Source organism: Myotis brandtii, unplaced genomic scaffold, assembly GCF_000412655.1.
Source record: "Myotis brandtii unplaced genomic scaffold, ASM41265v1 scaffold8, whole genome shotgun sequence".
In the NCBI taxonomy this organism is placed as follows: Eukaryota; Metazoa; Chordata; class Mammalia; order Chiroptera; family Vespertilionidae; genus Myotis; species Myotis brandtii.
Window position 1 is genome coordinate 7,637,896 of NW_005371219.1, and position 21,884 is coordinate 7,659,779.

Below are 21,884 nucleotides of genomic sequence, written 5' to 3' on the forward strand. Positions count from 1 at the left end.
TTTTTTTTTTTTTTTTCTGGGCCAGCTTTAGCTCTGAGGCCTCGCTGCTGAAAACATAGATACAATGTTGAGGTCTGAGCCCGGCTGAATGGAAGCCCTTTTCTGGGGTTTTGTTTAGCTTCTTATTTGCAACATAGTATATAGTTGCTTAGAGTTGCAACTGAGAGGCTGGCAAGTTAGGCGGAGAACGTTGGAATCTGCAGCAAGCAAGCCTCGTGCTCGCTTCAGTGCCTGGCTGCCGGCCGCCATCTTGGCTGACAGTTAAATTGCATATACTCACTGATTAGCCAATGAAAAGGGTAGCGGTCGTACGCCAATTACCATGTTTCTCTTTTATTAGTGTAGATTATAGGATCTTTGTAAACTAAGCATCACCTTTTCTCACACTTATATACAAAACTGGCCAAATAAAACATCAAAATAGTGATACTGCATCAGAAAATCATTAAGTAAATTTACATGGTCAAAGTCACACCTTAGGAGGAAATTTGGAGGCAATATGGACACCTTAACCAGATGGGTAAGCCATGCACATTACATTCCAGAGTCAGAAAACAAAACAAAACAACACTGTGCAGTGAAGGATTGACACAGCCTGTCTAGGTTGTATAAACCTTTCATATTCCCAAGAAAGGTTTGGCCCCTGCTCAGCTCCTGGGAGATAGACATAAACCCTTGGAATGCCCTGCTTGTTAAGAATGTTGTCTACCTGGGGAACTTAGGCCCTGCCAGACAGTCTATGTTAACAATGTGACTTATGGTGAGGGGCCTTGGGCCATGGGGTCCAGCTTGAACTCTAGAGGGGCTGGTCACACAGGCATGGGCAGTCAGCCACGCCTGTGTGACTGGCCTACAATAAAAAACTTGGCCACCAAGGCTTGTAGGAGCCCCCCTGGTTGGCAATACTCCAAGCATATCACCACACATCGATGCAAGGAGAAGTAAGGGCTGTCTGCATGATGTCACTGGAAGAGGACCGTGGGAAGCTCATGCCTGGTGTTTCCCGAAATTTGTCCCATGTCCCTTTTTCCGTTGTCGGTTTAAATCTGTATCCTTTCACGGTAATAAACCGTAACAGTGCTTCTCTGAGTTCTATGTGTCCTTTTAGTGACTCTTTGGACCCGAAGTTGATCTTTGGGGACCCATGAAACACACACTGCAACCCTGAGATAAAGTAACAACAAAAAGTCACTCTGCCTAGTTTTTGTTCCCCCAAGTAAATGAAGCCTTTGAGTCTCTCCTGTAAGTTATTCTCTTAAAAAAACAACAACTATTTCTTTGAAAATGCTGATGTCTGAAGATACATAATGACCTTTTTGGATATGACAATTATGTGAGAAAATTGCTGTTTTCTGCCTTGAAGAGAATCACTGTAAACTTGGTGACTTTGGTAATTTTATAGGGTTTTTTTTCACCTTTAAATACTTGTCATAGTTTTAATTTGATAAGGCTGTCCTTCTACAGCTTGGACTCTCTCGTAAACCGCCTTTGCATATATTAGTAAATGCCTTTTCTTTTCTAAATGCTTTAGTCTCTGAGTGGTTTGTGTTTTATTTCAGCAGGTGAATCAATATTGTTTTAGTAGACTGGCTAAGAGAAGCAAACTGTACTTTCTGCAGCATAGCCATAGGACTGCTCAGAAGTAGCTCTGAGAATGAGAAATCACAGGCAGAAACCCTATCCAAATACCAAAGGCACACCCCGCCCTCTTCTCCAGAGCTATACTGTAAGAGCACAAAGAGGAAAAAACCTCCCTGAAAATTTAACTTAGGTGCTCAATATTTAAACCAAACCACAAGAGAATCTAAGTATGTAATACTGATATAAACATTTCCAATCTTATCAAACAGAGAAGTTATACACATAAAATCATAGAATAAGATTTTAAAAGATCAATTACTTTTGAGATGAAAGAAAAAGTAGAAATCCATAACCTAGAAATAAATTCTTTTAACTCTGGTACTGAATTTCCCAGCTTTACATTTGTAGCTTATTTTTGGGAAAAGGAAGGTGGTAGTAATGCTTTTTATGTTGTGTTCAAGCATTTAATATTTAAGATATTAATAGTGCTATTCTCTCACATGTATTACATATTGTGGATTTAACTATCTCTGAAAAAATATTTTTAAGGTACATTTTCTTTTGCTAGAAATTATAAACTATAAAACCATTAGTGTTTCATGGAATTTTCAGGAATGTCCTTAAATTTAATTTTAAATGAGTTTCCTGTGTACCAGTATGTTTTAAATAACACATTTGTAAAGTTAAAAGGACCTACAGTGATGGGCAGTGAAGTACGTTCCAGTTCAGCAAGAAGATTTTGGGCAACTGCCCTGTAAACATTAATCTTATATTTCAGGCCAGAAATACTTCACATTCTGTGCTAGCTCAGTAATAGATTTTTCTAAGAAATGCCCCACAAGTCAATGTACATTTAATTTTGAGCAAAACTGACCCAAAAAATACCTTACAAGTTTTTTCAGAAGTTATCCTATCAGATTAAGCAAAATTAGTTCAAAAGGATATTATTTTAGCTCTGACTAGAACAGTGGTTCTCAACCTTCCTAATGCCGCGACCCTTTAATACAGTTCCTCATGTTGTGGTGACCCCCAATTTCATTGTTACAAACTGAACATAATTAAAGCATAGTGATTAATCACAAAACAATATGTAATTATATATGTGTTTTCCGATGGTCTTAGGAGACCCCTGTGAAAGGGTCGTTCGACCCCCAAAGGGGTCGCGACCCACAGGTTGAGAACCTCTGGACTAGAAAGTCTGACTCACTTTACAATCCTTTTTATAAAGACTAAAATTCCTTTCTTTTCTTTTCTCTTTCTTTTTTTTTTGTTAATCATCACCTAAGGATATTTTTCCATTGATTTTTTTTTTTTTAAGAGAGAGTGGAAGGGAGGAGGAGAGACAGAGAGACTCGTAGATGTTAGAGAGACACATCATTGGTTGCCTCCCACACATGCCCTGAACAGGGCTGGAGATTGAGCCTGTAACCGAGGTATGTGCCCTTGACCAGAATTGAACCTGGGACACTTCAGTCCTTGGGCCGATGCTCTACCCACTGAGACAAACCAGCTAGGGCTAAAATTCCTTTCTTTAACTATTTAAGCAACTTTAATAATTTGTAATGGTGGAAACTTACAAGTGGGAAGAAACCCATTATTAACATCATTCCAATGTTTACTTCCCTGTGGCACTTCTTCCTATGTTCTGACCATAGCTCAGAGCAAAATTTCACAAAATACTGATAACCTTCTCTATGTGTGATGCACTCTGATATTTTTAATGCTATTCTGTAGCATTTAAAAATGTTGGTAGTGACCCACTAAACTGATTTCATGATCCATTAATAGGATATGACGTGCAGTTTGAAAAACAGACTTGGCCCAACAAATGAGAAATATGAAGTGTGAAGAAATTGAGTAGCTTAAATTCATAAAGAAAGTGAGTGGCAATCATTTGCATATTTTGTACAAGTCAATAATCAGCCTCTAAAATGTAACCTTTCTATATATTATTTTTTTATTAGTCTAATCCGTGGTTGGCAAACCGCAGCTCGCGAGCCACATGCGGCTCTTTGGCCCCTTGAGTGTGGCTCTTCCACAAAATACCACGTGTGGGCACGCATGTATAGTGTGATTGAAACTTCGTGGCCCATGCGCAGAAGTCAGTATTTTGTGGAACCCCTGTGAAAGGGTCGTTCGACCCCCAAAGGGGTCGCGACCCACAGGTTGAGAACCTCTGGACTAGAAAGTCTGACTCACTTTACAATCCTTTTTATAAAGACTAAAATTCCTTTCTTTTCTTTTCTCTTTCTTTTTTTTTTGTTAATCATCACCTAAGGATATTTTTCCATTGATTTTTTTTTTTTTAAGAGAGAGTGGAAGGGAGGAGGAGAGACAGAGAGACTCGTAGATGTTAGAGAGACACATCATTGGTTGCCTCCCACACATGCCCTGAACAGGGCTGGAGATTGAGCCTGTAACCGAGGTATGTGCCCTTGACCAGAATTGAACCTGGGACACTTCAGTCCTTGGGCCGATGCTCTACCCACTGAGACAAACCAGCTAGGGCTAAAATTCCTTTCTTTAACTATTTAAGCAACTTTAATAATTTGTAATGGTGGAAACTTACAAGTGGGAAGAAACCCATTATTAACATCATTCCAATGTTTACTTCCCTGTGGCACTTCTTCCTATGTTCTGACCATAGCTCAGAGCAAAATTTCACAAAATACTGATAACCTTCTCTATGTGTGATGCACTCTGATATTTTTAATGCTATTCTGTAGCATTTAAAAATGTTGGTAGTGACCCACTAAACTGATTTCATGATCCATTAATAGGATATGACGTGCAGTTTGAAAAACAGACTTGGCCCAACAAATGAGAAATATGAAGTGTGAAGAAATTGAGTAGCTTAAATTCATAAAGAAAGTGAGTGGCAATCATTTGCATATTTTGTACAAGTCAATAATCAGCCTCTAAAATGTAACCTTTCTATATATTATTTTTTTATTAGTCTAATCCGTGGTTGGCAAACCGCAGCTCGCGAGCCACATGCGGCTCTTTGACCCCTTGAGTGTGGCTCTTCCACAAAATACCACGTGTGGGCACGCATGTATAGTGTGATTGAAACTTCGTGGCCCATGCGCAGAAGTCAGTATTTTGTGGAAGAGCTGGTATTTTGTGGAAGAGCCACACTCAAGGGGTCAAAGAGCCGCATGTGGCTCGCGAGCCGCGGTTTGCCGAGCCGCAGTTTGCCAACCACTGGTCTAACTCATTATTGCTTGATTTCTGCTCCCCTTGCTCTCCACTCCCCATTTACTTTAATGTTTCATACACAATTTTCTCTATTCAGGCCTTGAATTTGATACTGTTTATGTGGATAGTATTAAGTTTAAAATTACTAGGTGAACTAGTATCTTCAATCAACAAACTTATAGATCAAGAATGCTAGATCAATACTGCTACAGGTAAAAGAACAGATGGAAGCTATATATATATATGAAGAAATACCATCAGGCCAACTTTATCCAGAGATGAAAACAAAGATTTAGTAGACAAATATTTATTGAACACTTACTCTATGCTAGTCATTATATCTCTATGTCACATATTGTTCTCTTCCTTGTATTGTATTATATTTAAGTATGCCTTATTTCCCCTATCAACTTATAAACAATTAGAAGACAGAATCCATGCATAATTTGTCTTTGAATCTCCTATAGCATTTAGCACAGTATCTTGAGATCAACAAATAGTTCATTAGAGATGGATAAACACTTGCTGAATGAACAAGGCAAACATACCAATATATAAATCCAATATATAAATAAAGAACTACTTTGGCTCTCAAACCTCTTCCTCTTAGCATTATAATAGCAAAGAAAGCATCATTTGTGTACCTATGGTCTGTGCCCCCAAATAAACAAACAATAAAATACTGGCATAATCTTAACCAGGGTTATGTAAAATATGATCACATATCCTTGAAAGGTGAAACAGCCGAACAGCTGACTTGGTGCCTGAAACAGCACCTGATCCTGAAACAGCACCTGATCACTTAGATGAGACCGCCAGAATATATTTTCATTACATTTATCAAATACTTATTGAGAGGTTACTATGGGCCGGATATTGTTCGAGGTGCTGGGCTACAGTGGTGAGCAAGAAAGAATCTTGTTTCTAGGAGCTTTCAGTCTACTGGGAAGACAAACAAACAATAACAAGAAAGTTTGCTAAATACAACGACAGTAGAAATACCTAGAAGAGGCAGCCAAGTCAGACTTGGGAGAAGGCAGGGTGTGAAGGGGAGGCTTAAAGAGGGCTTCTTAGAGGAAGCAATAAATTGAGATCTGAATAATAAGGGAAAGCTAGGTGAGCAAAATCTAGATAAGAAAATCTAGACAGAGAATATGGTGGATAACTTCACCCTTATTTTAAAAATTCTAGAAAGCTGATTATAACATTCATATAACTTTTTACCTTCCTTTGATAATTCATAATGCCCAACATTCCTCTTCCAACCACCAACACCTGGATCCAGCCTTCAACATTACAGACAGTTGAATTGGTCATTAATAAGTCTTTATTGTCGCATAACTGCCTCAGAGCAAAAGTAACAAGAGATCAACAGTGATTTTCTACTGTTTTCTACTAAAACTGCTCAACACATGGGTTTATAATGGGACATGCACATACTAGTATAATAAAAAATAAATTTCGTCAGGGGTGGGAGGGCGGTATGCTCATTTATAATTCTGATTACCCACGACATCTAGTAGGATCTTTCACCAAATAAAAACTCAATGGCTCCATACCAATAAGGAGAACACTCTCAAAACACCCACCAAAAAAACAAAATCCACCTATTTTTAAAAAAATTTTTTTACTTTTTTGTTAATCTTCACCTGAGGATATTTTTCTATTGATTTTAGACAGATTTTAGAAGAGAGAGGGAAAAACAGAGAGAAACATCGATGTGAGAGAGAAACACATCAATTGGTTGCCTCCTGCACAATCCCCCTACCCCCCCACACCTTCCTACCCCTTTGGGAGGAGCCTGCAACCAGAATTGAACCCTTTGGTCTCAGGCCGTAGCTCTATCCACTGAGCAACTGGCTAGGGAGATTCTTCTTTTAAAAAATATATTTTTATTGATTTCAGAGAGAGAGAGAGAGAGAGAGAGAGAAACATTAATGATGAGAGAGAATCATTGATCAGCTGCCCTCTGCACACCCCCCACCAGGGATTGGGCTCTGCAACCCGGGCATGTGCCCTGACCCAGAAATGAACTATGACCTTCTGGTTCATAGGTCAATGCTCAACCACCGAGCCATGCTGATGGGGTGCACCTAATTCTTGAAGTAAACAATTAACATGTAGCTATGATACAAACAAACTCTGGCCTAGACTATATTTTAAAACTTTATAACTTTATGCCTAATTCTCCTTACATTAAAAAACACACAAAAAAGGAATTAAAGGAGGAAAGTTACATGAATGTAAGGATATAGGTTACGAAGGTAACCGCTGAGGCAAGGGCAAGGCCTATTTAATTAACAAAAAGTAAAACATATTTTTATTTATCTTCACTTTGCTTTAATTAAAAGGTGCCATGGCACCCATAAAGTGTTTTTTAAAATCTAACAGATGCTATTATATCTTAGAGAGGTTTGTCTTGTATGCATCTGGGAGTCAGCTGTACTTATCTAAACCTCACATACAATTAAATGTTCTCAGTAGGCACAGCTTTAGGTACAGCTGAACGAAGTTCCAGGAAACCCCATTAGGAGTTTCACTATTTACTCACACCAACAATGGCAGCTGGTGCATTTTGGCCATGGTGTTCCCTCCTATTGTGCAAGACCTTTACCCATAAGTCAAATTTTAATTTAATCTTTCACATCTTAATAAAAAACTATGAATAATACTTTACAATTAAAACTGTATTTTAAAAGGCTATACAGAAAGCTCAAAAATAATTTTGAAGTATATCATCCCAGACAGCTAGCTCACCACATTAAGCATACCCTTCTTTAAACTTATACTGCTGAAACTGAGCATTTCCCTTCAACTCTCCCAGCTTTGGCTACAATCTAATAAAAACGGCTGGGTTGCCAATGACCCAAATAAGTACAGTTAATTCAAGATTCCAATTCCTATTTCCAGGATTAGAATATTCACAATACCTGCTGCTTTAAACATTTGAACTTTCTAGTTTCAGTTTCATCAATTTGTGGCCTATCTTGGCTAGAAAGTTCCAATCTTATTATTTTCTCAATTTCTGATAAAAAACCAACCAACCTGGTTTTCACTTTTGCCAACAAAATCAAGGATCTCTTACTGTGTTTCGGCTAGGCGGTGCACAGCTGGAGGGTTGCTACAGCAACTCTTGTACACTGACTACAGATAGTCCTGGTCCAGGAAGGAAATCATTTGCTCCACCCCTTGAGGAGTCAAAGGCTCTGGGGAGCAGCCATCTGTGAGCTGAGACACATTGTTAGTCCAGTAGGTGTGATGGAGGAACAAGAGACCATTCTTTGTGGCCTCTCAGTAAGAAATGTCACCCCAGCAACCAAACCAAGTTGCTGTGTGTGATTAGGTAGTTCTGCACCATGGTAGGGCTGTATTCTTTACCCCCCTCGTACTAGAAACCTGAACTAGGGAACAAACAAAAGAATTTCCTTCCAGGCACATAGAAAAAGCAAAAACAAAAAGCAAAGTTACTCCCCCGAGTAAATTAGAATATTCCCACTGTTAAGAAGAATGCATGTCAGCTCTTGCTTTCAGGCTTAGCGCCATGTAAACTTGGGTTCTTGACATTTCCCCCCACTCAGATTTAACATTCATTGAATTTTTACTCAGTGCCAACCTTTTTGCTGAGGGCTTTAACATGTTATTTCATTTACTCCTCACAAAAACTCCACGAGGTAGATAGTAATATATTCCCCACTTTACAAATGAGAAACAGAGGCTCCAAAAATTTGATGTTTGAGCTACTAAATGGTAGAATCACAATTTTAACCCAAGTCTCCTAATTCTGAAATCACATTTTTTTCTACCACACTACACTGATTTTGCAAGAAAATTCTAAATAGAAATATTCAAGCATTCTTGAAAGTATCTTTAAAATTTTTTATGGTATTTTGTTTTAGAAATACATTTCTACAAGTAATGACTTCCCTGCTGATAAACTAAATATTATATTCACTTTAAGTGCATAGAAAAAGGCACAGAAAGATAGGGCTACATTATGGTCCTGTGCTTGTTGTTGCTGCTGCTTTTTGTTCGTTTGTTTTTGCTAAATATAAACTACAGAACTCACATTATTGAGAAAGAAAGGCAAAGTAGAAAAATAGCTAAGGTGACAAAACTGAGTTTAGATGTTGTACTCTGTGGGACATCTCTGGGGCTGAAGGAACTGATAGAGGGAAACACTTTTTTCTCTGCCCTTAGTTATTTTCCAGGACAATTCCAAGCATCAATCTGCCTAGCCTCTGTCATTTCCCCACCTCAGGTCTTCTAACCTAGTGCAGCTTCTCTTACTGAGAATGAATCTAGTTCTCCCCAGAAAGACAATTACCCGCTTCACCTACGCACACTTTTTGGGAATTTCCTAGGACATAAAAACTGTCCTTATTAAAAATTTAAATCTTTATGAAATATGAAAGTATTACATATGCCCTCCCCATTGACCCCTTCTAGCCCCCTCCCCCACCCCGTTAAAATTGCTTTTCCTAGCTCCCTAAGATCCTGACCAAAAATTCTTTTACATCTTAGCTTGAACATTCCCCCAGCTGTGGGCTCAATAAAGATATACCTCTAATTTTTTCCCCTTGGAATCATCATTTCTTAAACTATTACCCTATTTTCCGAGTTCTTCCCTCCTAGTTTGCCTTTCCTGTCAGCCTCCTATTTTATTTCAGTTAATGACTGCAATTCTCTAGTTGTCCTGAGGGATTCCAGTGAGAAAACAAAAAAGTTCAGAAGAGTCATACTAGTTTCCAAAGGCTCCTGGAAAGATAGGTCAACAAATGTTAATTTATTATAAAACATACAAATACACAGAAATCTTTTATAGCACCGATTTAAAAATATAAAAAATAAGAATGTACCATATTTCCTCCAACTTTTGCTGGATGAGGTAATAAAATGTCCAACTTCTTCCCATAATTTCCTATAAAAAATATGCTGGCTTTGTGGGTCCTGAAAACCACATTCTTAATTTATACTGATGAATATTATATATAATGCAAAAACTAAAAGTCGCCAAAAGCTGTAGTTATAAAAGGATTTGTAAAGGAGAATGGGAATAACAGAGGAAAGCTTTTGCAGTTGGGTTGTCATCTAAAATTGAAGTAACTATGTGTTCTTATTGGTAATTGTCATAGAAACTTGGGCTAAAGGCTTCACAAAGCTTTTCCATTCCAAAAAAGAAAAACATTTCATTTCACAGCTCTAAAACAAGATAGGGAGGAAGTACTAGGAAAGTTATAAAACCTTTCCATACTCTATTAATTTTATATTGGTTCTTAGGGTTACAGGCCTAAATGAAAAAGTGGGATGGTACTTGAAATAGTATTTCAAATTGAAGCTCAATTTTAAATGTTATCAATCCAGTATAATTTCTCAGATTTAGCTTAAGATATCTGAAAGTGAACAATGTTTCTAAAATATGGTGAGATTAGTATTTCAGTCAATAAGAAAAAAACACCCAGCATATCATTTATTATTTGGGAATCTTAGATCATTAGGCATTAATTAAAAAATACTACAACCTGACACATTGTAGAGGCTAGAAACATAATTCAAAATTTCATAAAGATATATTAAGTTAAAACCACTTTAACAATATAAGATCTCATTGACAGTTCATTTAAGGTGACAGTTTTGCTATAGTGTTACTGTTCCCACATGATATCATCTCTTCTTAATTTCATTTGAAGATTATGGACTGGCGTTGGATGAAAGTTGCTGTTCTTCTGAAGAGAGTGATTTAGCAGACATTTTCTGGGGCTATATTTTATGTTCTTTAATCCTTTAGGGTTGCTATCTTCTCGTTGAATACATGAAGCTTCGCTCATTTTTGAGTTTTGAACTTTTTGCTGTAGTTTGCGAACCTGGAGAGAAAAAGATCTACCATTTTAATAAAGAACATTAAAGATATAACCTATAATACATGGACTGGATTGATAGTTAAAGATTACATAAAATTAAAAAGCTCATTAAGGTCTTATTTATTGAATACCTATTAGATGCCTACTATTGTGCTAGTCAGGTAGAAATAAAGCTCCTTGTTCTCAAGATGCTCACTGCTCTTATTAGTGAAAGAAAAGCATAAACATGACAGCTAGAGAATAATTCAAGCTGGGATAACTTGGAATATGACAAAAACTGTGTATCAGAGAAGGCCAACGCAGGACAAGATCAATGTGGGCTGGAGAAGCTGAGAGAAAGGTTTGTGGAGGATATAAAATGGGTAAAAACTATAAGAGAGGAGAGAGAAGAACCTTTCAGACTATATTAACAGCAAAGACTGGGTGCTAGCAATGAGCATCAAGTTTATAGAATCAAAATACATATATTACTTAAAAGAATTCCTGAATTTAAAGTACTACTGAATGCCAGTAACAATAGCAACAAAAAAGTCAAGGGAATAACCTTATCTCATTAGGAGTATCTAGTAATGGTTGGACAGACAGAATTTTAAAAAAACCAAAACCTATCAACTAGCCAAACCCATTTCTTCCAAGTCCAGTCAATTATTTAGTCTATTTACTAATGCATAAGTCTAATTTGTACCTGATGTTCTATTTGCTAAGGCCATTTTAATTGCAGACATTAAATTTATCATGATAAAATACTTGAAAATTTATGCTGCTACAGCTATTATGGAATATAAATATTTTCACAATATAATTTATGTTCACACTGCCTTAATTTAAAAAAAAAATGACTACTTTTCTATTCTCCTCAAATTTCTCTTAAGGAAGTATGTTATGTAATCTTCATCCTAGCACAATCATACAAAATTTTTTACTTACTATAGCATTAAGAGCCAGTAAAGTAAAAACTTGCTTCAAAACGTTCATTTCCCTCTTCCTTTCTTTTTAAAATATATTTTTATTGATTTTGGAGAGAAAGGGAGAGAGAGATGAAACATCAATGATGAGAAAGGATCATCCATCGGCTACCTCCTGCACACTCCACTGAGGAGCCCGCAACCTGTGCATGTGCCCTGACTGGGAATTGAACCATGACCTCCTGGTTCAGAGGTCAACGCTCAACCATTGAGCCATGTCGGCTGGGCCCTCTTTCTTTCTTTGTTGACCACAGAAGAAAGTCAGTAAAATCCTGCATCCTTTATTATTGTCCTATAAAGTGGGGGAGGCTTAATTGTGAGGTTAATATATCACCAACTTATATTAATGTTGTTACACAGGCAGATGGCTACGTGACTTGAGAGTTCCTAGAAAGACTCCCTCTGCCTTCTGCTCCAGCAGTGTAATAATGCTAATATTCTCACTTGTAAAGTTATTATTTTGGGAGATAATAATGGTCCATGATTGCTCTGTTAAAATATTAAAATTATTATGCCACTCTTAGTTATTAAGAATTCCCACGCAAGGATAGAGTCTCCCTCACCACCTCACTACAGCATAGATACTCAGGGAATGCAGCAAAGCACAGCTTTTTTCTGGGAAAGTGGAAATAGTGGTTATAGGATTGGACACTGCGTAAGGAGCCAGGTTCCTGTATGGTACTGAATTAGAGACCTGTCAACATAAGGGGCTTCATTAAGGAACCAGAGAAGGGAGGAATAAGGGGGAAATGCTAAAAGGGTAACTGGAAAGGTTATAAAGCAAATTCAGCATGTACTCACTATTTTCCCAAAGACATTTCTGAATACATAACTAAATTTTCTTCCTCCATTTTCATTATCTTATCTTGGAGAGTTCTGGAGGAGGCCATGTTATTCCAATGGAACAGATGGCTCTATTCTATAATAGGCTTGAGTGACTCCTATTTATCATCTTTTCACTAAGTCATACATACAGACCTCAAATTTGGAAGGTCATACAGAGATATACACTGAATCCAGGTATATTATCCTTTTATTAAAATCTTTCTTTTGATTAAAATCTTTTACTAAAACTTTCTTACACTGTCTTGATGCTTCATCAGTTTGGAAATCTGTTCTCTTTTAATTTCCATTTTCTTGACTAAATGCTCTAGTTCACATTCTATGTCTTCACAGACTGCATGGCTTTCAGTTTCCTTCATTTGATTCAGTAGCTCTTGGTGTTCTCTATGAAAGAAAAGCAAATATTAGGTACATAAATTTTAGTCAGAGTTAAATATTACTCTTCAAAGACAGTCTGTTCCTATAATTAGGGCTATCTAATTGAATATATGGTAAATATAAATAGGTTCTTGTGATTTGAGATTAGATATATATAGAAATATCTTAGACTCAGGGTCTTAAAGAAGCTTAAAAAACGTCCAAATTCTTAATGTTTATAGCTAAATGTAGCAAACTATTCTGATGTCCTTAGATAGAGGTATTAAAGTATTCTTTTTAGTTCCAACTTTGGAATTATTAACGTAGGATCTTTGGAAGAATTCCAGCTATGGAAGTATTTGCCAGAGAATTCCTTAGATAGCCTACTCAAAGAAATACTGCCAAAAGAACTAGTTACCTCTTCTACATTAGTCTTAGTTCAATTAGCTGGCTAGCCAAATCATATATTTTCTGAAATTCTGTTAAATATATACTTAAACTTGGGGCTAAAAATATGTATCCCATACAGAATTTTGTTTGCTATGGATGCTTCAACTTGTAATGCAGACCAGCCAGAGTTTAAAACAAGAGACTACATTCCTACTTGTCTAATGAAATCACTCATATCACTAAAAGATTATAAAAAACCAACACAATCTTTCTTTTAAAAGCTTTTGTGAGTTATAATTTAAGATCACCAGAACTCATTTGTTAGAATGACAGTAATATTGTGCTATAAGTTGAGATCTTGGGAATACAGAGACTCCTTAGATTAGATCAATAGTAATTATACAGCCCTAACCGGTTTGGCTCAGTGGATGGAGCGTCGACCTGCGGACTGAAAGGTCCCAGGTTCGATTCCGGCCAAGGGCATGTACCTTGGTTGCGGGCACATCCCCAGTAGGAGGTGTGCAGGAGGCAGCTGATCGATGTTTCTCTCTCATCGATGTTTCTAACTCTCTGTCCCTCTCCTTTCCTCTCTGTGAAAAATCAATAAAATATATTTTTTAATAAAAAAAAAAAGTAATTATACATAGTTGAAAATTTAAATCCAGTAGTATCAATAAATACAATGAAAAATCAGTGACAAGAAATCTACTGATCAAAATAAGTCCAAATGACTAAGTAAGGACATCAAAAATTTATAAGTGGCACTGCTCTTAAGACTAAGAAGGAAAATAATACCTAAATATCTTGCTATTTCTTCTGGTAAAAAAATAAAAATACTTACACACTCATTTGGTCCAGCTCTTCCTGCATTGCTATCAAAAGTTCAGACAAATTGTCACAAATGGAAACAGATTTTTTGGAGTGAGGAGGTACCACTTTACACTGGGAAGTTGTTCTAGTAGGCTTGTAGAGACATCTAGGCTCAGCAACTTCAGCAGGTTTCTGAAGAATCTGTGGCCCATAATGTTGCACCATCTGAAGGAGGTTTTGCACACTTGCATTTACAGAATGGCATGCTCTGGCAGGCTTTGGGGGAAAAGAAATAGCTGAGAACAATTTCAAGTGACGGATGGCATTTAAATAGAACTTACAACAAAGCAGGAGTTTTTCTGAACAAGCATCTTTATTTTTCCCCTCTCACCTTTTCAGACACCATAGGCATTGATCCAAACTTTGAATACATTTGCTGAGGTGGTCCTCTTTTTAAGCATTTAGTTTTCTAAATATTGAGAAGGGAAAAAGTAAACAAAAATGTTTTTAAAGACATTTATGACATGAATAAATCTCAAAGCTCAAGAGTAAATAAATAATCTGATGAGAAAATAGGCAAAAAACAGAGATTTCACTGAAGAGGATATACAGATGGCAAATAAACACATGAAAAGATGCAGGGTTAGACAACTGAACTTTATATAAATAGACTTATTTTGTTTCTGTTCTTCAGCAACTTGCTTTTTCTACTCAACATTAAGTTTATGAGGTTCATTCAAATGATGTATATACCTGTGGTTCACTGCTTCTTATGGCTATAAAAGCTTTATTTATTCTTCCTCCTTTCAATGATCATTTGGACTCTTTCTTTTTGTTATTATAAACAACACTGTTATGAACATTTTGTACCTGCCTTCTGGTGTATATAAATAGGAGTTTCTGTTAGATGCTGGGCCACAGAGTTGTGCATTCTTAACTTTACAACTTAATGTCCAAAGTGACTAGATGAATCTATGTTTTAGCCAAGTTATGACTGTTCCATATCCTTACCATAAGTGTCTTTTTTTTGTTTGCTTTGTTTTTACATTTTACTGGGAGGTCCCCTCTATCTTTAACCAGTGTCTCACAATGGCAATAGCTGGCATAGGACAGTATAATATACAGAGATTCCAAGATGGCTGCAGAGTAGCCTGGAAGCTGTGCCCACTGCTCCCAGCCCCAAATCGATTTATAACTAAATTACAGAACAATCAACCTGAAAAACCAACTGAAGGCTAGCTGACCTGAAATATAACCATGAAGTACAGAAGCCACATAGAGACTGGTAAGAAGGGTGCAAACGTGGAAAGGGATAGCCTTCTCACACAGGTGCAGGCGCCAATGAGAAGCCTGAGGAAGAACGGCTGCGGAATTCCCTCCCCTGCACCTCCAGGAGCCTGGGGTCTCAACCCCACACAAGGATCCCCAAACCAGAGCAACAGAGATGGGAAGAGGAGCCCGCCAGCATCTGGTGGTGGGAATCAGTGGGGATTCAGCCGCCTGGGATACTGACCACACCCAGGAATAGAGCACCAGCTGGGGAGTCACTCCCCAGGGAGGAAGGCTGGTGAGGCCAAGCTGCCACACTTGGGTCCTGCTGAGGGATCTGCTGGCTACCCCCAGCAGTGACTTTAAGGGACCCTCTATTTTCTGGCGGAGACCCAGAGTAAAGTGTATGACTTGGGAAAGAGGACCGTCTCCCCTACCTCCATCACACAGCTGGCTCTCCTCCCCCTACCTGATGAGCTGCTGGGCCTGCCCAGTCCTGCTGGGTTGGTGGTGAGGGGAGGGAGCTACACAGAGCTGGGATTTTCGACTGTATCTCCTGGGGAGGCTTCTGTCCCGGAGCCAGATAGGCAAGTGCTGGGCTGTGTGGCTACATTGCGAGGAAGCAAATCCAAGCTTCCTGCGAGTTCAGCCACCACTGCCTCGGGAAGGAGAAGTGCCCACCGATCTCCTACAGACTTGCAGGCACCAACCCCAACAGGAGACAGTGTGGATCAGCCCAGCCAAGTCCCAGATACCCCCAACGAGCTCAGTGGGGGGAAGGGAAAGTGGCTCAGAGTGGGAGCATTCAGAGTGTGAGACTCAGAGGCTACAGTCTGGGACCAGGACCAAGTGCTCAGCCCTGCCTGTGGGCTAGGCAGGCATCATTCCCAATGGGAAACTGATCTATCCCCAAGCCCAGGGCAGGTAAACTTGCTTCTGTAGAGGGGACAGCTGGGTGTAACCAAACTGAACCTCAAGTGAGCCCCCCTAGGGAAGCTAGAGCTGCAGACTGGCAGAAGCTGAGGGCTTGGCTTTGAAGCAGGGGCTACGTTTTCCTCATTTGAGTGCCTGACTGCATGATTCCCAGGTAGGGGACCCACTGGCCCTATAGAGGCTGGCCTGGGCTCTTTTACTAGTAGAAGCTACTTTTCTTTTCTTCATTTCTTTTACCTTACTTCTCCCTCTACCATCATCATTTTCACGATGAATAGAAAAATTAAAAACAGTATTTCCACTAACTCATCAAAGGATGTCATAAAACATACATATAAAAATAATTCATATTTTTTCCCCACTGGCAAATTACTTATAGCAATTTTCTATTTGGTTTTGCAGCTTCTGATCTCATTGTGCAAACAAGATACAGAACAAATATTTAAGAAAGGAAATAAGAAAAAAAAAAAACAGTTTCACTGGGAAAATGCTTTAATTATTGCAGTTTGTAAATTCTCTGCAAGAAAAAAATTATGAAAAATACAGCCAGACTATTGAATAGTAATTCTTATTTATGCAATAAAAGAGTAGCCCAAGTAAGTATAATGTTCTCTACATTACTGTATCCATAGGGTGAGCCTATGGCAGTGGCCAGAATTCTCAAAAAGCGTCTCTGCTTCCACAGCAAACGGCACACAGAAACAATAAGTAATCACATGCATATTGAGTAAATAGTGATAATGGTCATCAAAACTGTAATTTCAGAATCATAAGATTAAAAGGGATTGAAATCTTCTTACCATTACAGATAATTAAGAAGGTTTAATACCATTTATCCGAAACATCAACTCATCTATAAAGTACTAACTTTCTAATTCTATTTTTAGGGTAAAAAGAAAATAAATAAATGGATTCCCTAGAGAAATTACTTCATAGATCTATAATTTAATATTATGTAGCCTTCTCTTTTTATTGTGCTCAGAGTGGGATCTATTGTGTTGTTGGCCTCTGTTGTTTTATATAGTATCACAAGATAATTTCTCTAAGAACTTAGCACTAGGAAACGTTTGCCTTTCTAGAAACACTGGATGCTCACTGTTATTGCACAAAGGCAGATGATACCACCCATTATCTGCTCCTTTTGCTTTTATTGTCAAGCAAACACAGCCAGGTTTTGTGCTCAACTGCTGTGAAGGTTTTATGGAATTTTCTATCCTTTTACTTCAAACCATCATCACTAGATTCATATTTTTATCTCCACTTCATAGCAGTATTACATGTCTTTTATTATAAATGTCTTCAATTTTTTGGGGGGGGGAATGAATAGATATAAATGTGAAAAGAGTGAATAAATAAGTATTAGCAAATAAAAATAAAATGTTTGCATACCTTTGAAGATTTCTTTTTTTCCTTAGATTGTTTTGGGTTTGATACTGAAGACATTAAAATTCTATTGATTTCAAGTCCAGTTTGAAGCTACAGTATTAAAGACAAAACTCTATAAAATTGATTTTTAACAAGCTTCTTTACAATGAAAGATCAGGTCTCAGTTTATAAAGATAAAAATACTTTTTGGAAAAGAAAAGAAAAAAAACCCCCAAATGCTGTTTTTATGGTGTGAAAGTCATTAAATCTATTGGTAATTGCAATCATTTTCTGTTTATAAGAGAATTATTCATTCTATCAACCAAATGGAAAACAATCTATGACCAGGAGTTGATATATACATGTATTTATTTGTCAAAATTTCAAAACACCAAAAGACCTCTTGGAATGCATCCCAGTATATGAATGTACTGGCTTATTGAGAATTTCATTAAACAGACAAAACTAAAAAACTAGGAAGCAGAAATTAGAGTCTAGAATTTAGGCTTCAGTTAAGAAAATAAAGGATCAGTGGTTAGAGCATCGACCCACATACCAATGGGTCCCAGGTTTGATTCCCAGTCAAGGGCACGTACCAAGCAGGAGGCAACCAATTGATGTGTCTCTCTCACTTCGCTCTCTCTCCTCCCCTCCCCCTCCACTCTCTCTAAAAATCAATCCAAAAATTATCCTCAGGTGAGGATTAACAACAACAACAAAAAGTATAATTGTGATACATGATATAGTGCTCTATTTACCTCAGAAGCTTTGTCTTGAAATAGCTTACGCTGATGTTCTTCTTCCTTAAGTTTTTCCTCTAAATGTTTAATCTTGTCCTGCAAAAGAATAAAATAACTAGAGCCAACTACCCTTTGTTCCTTTTCCAAATAGAGTCCTTGGGGGTCTTGATTCTTAATAATTTGGCAAATTAGAGCAGAAAGTAAGAAAAAAGTAATGGCAAAAGATGGTAAGGTTTTTTTTGGCTTTCTTCTTATGCTCCTTGACCATAAAAACAAAGGGAAGCAAAGAATGTACATGCATAGGCATTAACTTCCAGCAACAAAACCATAATGATGAAACTTTGAGGGATATTAAAGGTCTAGACAGGGGTGGGCAAACTTTTTGACTCGAGGGCCACAATGGGTTCTTAAACTGGACCGGAGGGCCGGAACAAAAGCATGGATGGAGTGTTTGTGTGAACTAATATAAATTCAAAGTAAACATCATTACATAAAAGGGTACGGCCTTTTTTTTTTAGTTTTATTCACTTCATACGGGCCGGATCTGGCCCGCGGGCCGTAGTTTGCCCACGGCTGGTCTAGAAGGTCAAACAATTATATTCTTGCATCTCAATGTTTCACTCAAAACACAGACAAATCACAATAAATGTCCACCATGTACATACAATAAGGGCACAGTTGGAGGAGGAGGGAAGGGATAGGAAGACATCAGAAATATAAGATTAGAAATATAAGATATAGTCCTTGTTACTTAATAGCTTATATTATATCCAGGAAATCAAAAGTAACACATGAAACAAACAACAAAGCAATGAATATGACTTGACCCAGACCATGTATATACTTAGGCACATAAGTATTTCATCTTATATCCTTGGTGTGGTTCACAATAGGAGGACAACACCATTTCAAAGGAGAGTTTCCTGAGTGTTGGAGAACTCAAGGAAAGCTTCGTAGAGGAAGCAGGACCGGAGAAAGTCCTATGGAATAAATAGGATTTTGGTGGAAAAAGAAGAGGGCATTTCAGGAAGGGACATAGGATAGGCTTAACTTAATTAACTGCAAGTGGTGAAAGACAATCTTCTCAATATTTTTTAGGTAAGTTATTTGAAATGAAAATGTTCTGTCATCTCAGAAGAAGCCAAAATTACAATTTTACATCAACAGGCAAGCTCATTCATGCTGTGACAGAATATATTAATTTTTCACCTCCATGGGCAGGAATTCATGTTTGGATTACTAAAAGTTGTTAACAAAGTTTTATAAATCTAAGATTTACTGCATATTCACATACAGAGCCAATTATGCATAATACTAAAGATTTATTACTGGCACCACTACTTCAAAGAAATAAGTGGAAGCTTACCTCAGCAGTTTTCTGAGTTGTTGTAAGTTTAAAACATTCTTTTTCTAAGAGATCAAGCTTTTCAAGTTTTGCTTGCAGCTTCATCTGATCTTGTTCTTTCTCCCTTTGAAGCTGGGTCTGGAAAGGATAAAACAAAACCTGAATTTGGCAAGTGATGCCAATGGCTCAAGAATAATACAATTTCTCAGAATTCAAAGCACAATATAAATATGTCATTAGAAACATGCATTTACATGCACCGAGGTTAGGTACAATATAAATCTGTCATAAGAAACATATACAGCCCTGGCCAGTATGGCTCAGTTGGTTGGCGTGTCATCCTGAATATCAAAAGGTGTCGGGTTCGATTCTCAGTTGAGATGCATATGGGAGGCAACCAATCAATGTTTCTTTCTCACATCTCTCTCTCTCTTCCTTCTCTCTAAATAAACAAACAATAACAACACAAACACAGAAATGTACATACATGCACCTACTTTTACTGACAAAGGCCAAGAAAATCAAATATTTTTAAAGGAGAAATAAAATGTGCAAAAAAGATGTGCTATATTTGCACTAATGGAGCAAACACTCTGTGCATCTTTATATAACATTTAAACTAAGAAAAACATCACCAGTGAAAACTATTAAATAGTATTACACACAGGGTGACCAAACCTACTCATTGAATTACCCTTTCTCTGTAACAAAGAAAAGCAGTTATCAGAGGAATAAAGCATATAGAAAAGATGGAGAAAAAGAAAGTTATACATATATATGCATATCTACTAGTATGTACTGTTTTGTAATGGTATTTATTACAATGCAAGATGTTAATAATAAAGGCAACTGTGAGGGAGCAAGGGGTAATAGAAAAAATTCTAGAACACAGTTTAGTAGTTTCTTATAAAGTTAAACATATACCTACCCTGTGGCTCCACAATTCTCCTAATACATATTTACCCAAGAGAAATTAAAACATATGTCCACAGAAAAGATATGTATAAGAATGGTCATAGCAGCTTTATCTATATAATAAAAGCCTAAGCGGCCGTTATGGCAGAATGACCAGAATGACCTGTCGCTATGATGTACACTGGCCATCAGGGGGCAGATGCTCAATGCAGGAGCTTCCCCCTGGTGGTCAGTGCGCTCCCACAGGGGGAGCACCGCTCAGCCAGAAGTTGGGCTTACGGCTGGCGAGTGCAGCGGCAGTGGTGGGAGCCTTTCCCGCCTCCGCAGCAGCACTAAGGAGCAGCGAGCCGAGAAGGAGCAGCGAGCAGGTGGGCGGTAAGGAGTGAGGGATCCCTGATTGTGAGAGGGATGCCCGCCTACTGGCTTAGGTCCGATACCCGGGGGATCAGGCCTAAGCTGGCAGCCAGACATCCCCCGAGGAGTCCCGAACTGCGAGAGGGCGCAGGTCAGGCTGAGGGACCCGTCTCCTCTCAGTGCACAAATTTTGTGCTCGGGGCCTCTAGTCTATATATATATATAAAAGCCTAATATGCAAGTGTCCCCTCAGGAGTTCGACCAAATGGGAGTTTGATCACTCACTATGACATGCACTGACCACCAGTGGGTGGTGCGGAATGAAGGGAGGCCCCAGCCAGCAGCCGGTAGCCACATGAATTTCAAGCACTGGGCCTCTAGTTTATAATAACCCCAAACTGGAAGCAAGCCAAATGTCTATCAACAGGAAAATGGGTAAACAAATTATGGCATATCTATATAATGAAATTCTACACTGCAATAAAAAGGAATGAACTACTGATACATAAAACAACATGGATGAATCTTAAAAATTTTATGCTAAAAACAAACCCAGATAAAAAAGAGTATACAAAGTTCTAAGATTTTACCTTAAAAAGTTCTAAGGTAAAATAAGTCAGAATAGTAATTGTCTTATTGGGAGGTGGGGAGAGGACAGAGAATAACTTTGAAGAGATGAAATAATTTCTGATGAAAATGTTTTATTATTTGACTAAGGCCCGGTGCACAAAATTTGTGCACAGGTAGGGTCCCTAGGCCTGACCAGCGATCAGAGCTGATCTGTGGGGCGACCGGTGTGGTGATCGGGGCCCCCCCGCTGTCACCCACCTTAGCCAACCTGGGGCCTATGGGCTGGGGGTAGCTCCTGTGTTGAGCGTCTGCCCCCTGTGGTCAGTGCACATCATAGTGACCGGTCGTTCCGCCGTTCAGTCGATTTGCATATTAGGCTTTTATTATATTA

The 21,884-nt window shown here is 38.1% G+C and overlaps 1 protein-coding gene across 3 annotated transcripts in view; it reads right to left on the reverse strand.

The window, feature by feature from the left end:
- Nucleotides 1–9,518: 9,518 nt before the first annotated feature.
- CEP57L1 (centrosomal protein 57kDa-like 1) overlaps nucleotides 9,519–21,884 on the reverse strand; it is a 20,650-nt gene continuing 8,284 nt past the window's right edge. For all 3 annotated transcript variants that reach the window (XM_014531379.1, XM_005883777.2, XM_014531378.1), the window contains 7 exons: nucleotides 19,676–19,792; nucleotides 18,328–18,405; nucleotides 17,594–17,680; nucleotides 14,394–14,471; nucleotides 14,034–14,278; nucleotides 12,685–12,829; nucleotides 9,519–10,640 (listed from right to left, as the gene is read on the reverse strand). In XM_014531379.1, the coding sequence (XP_014386865.1) occupies nucleotides 10,422–10,640; nucleotides 12,685–12,829; nucleotides 14,034–14,278; nucleotides 14,394–14,471; nucleotides 17,594–17,680; nucleotides 18,328–18,405; nucleotides 19,676–19,792 (969 nt within the window). In that variant the 3' untranslated portion in view covers nucleotides 9,519–10,421. The remainder of the gene's footprint in view (nucleotides 10,641–12,684; nucleotides 12,830–14,033; nucleotides 14,279–14,393; nucleotides 14,472–17,593; nucleotides 17,681–18,327; nucleotides 18,406–19,675; nucleotides 19,793–21,884) is intronic.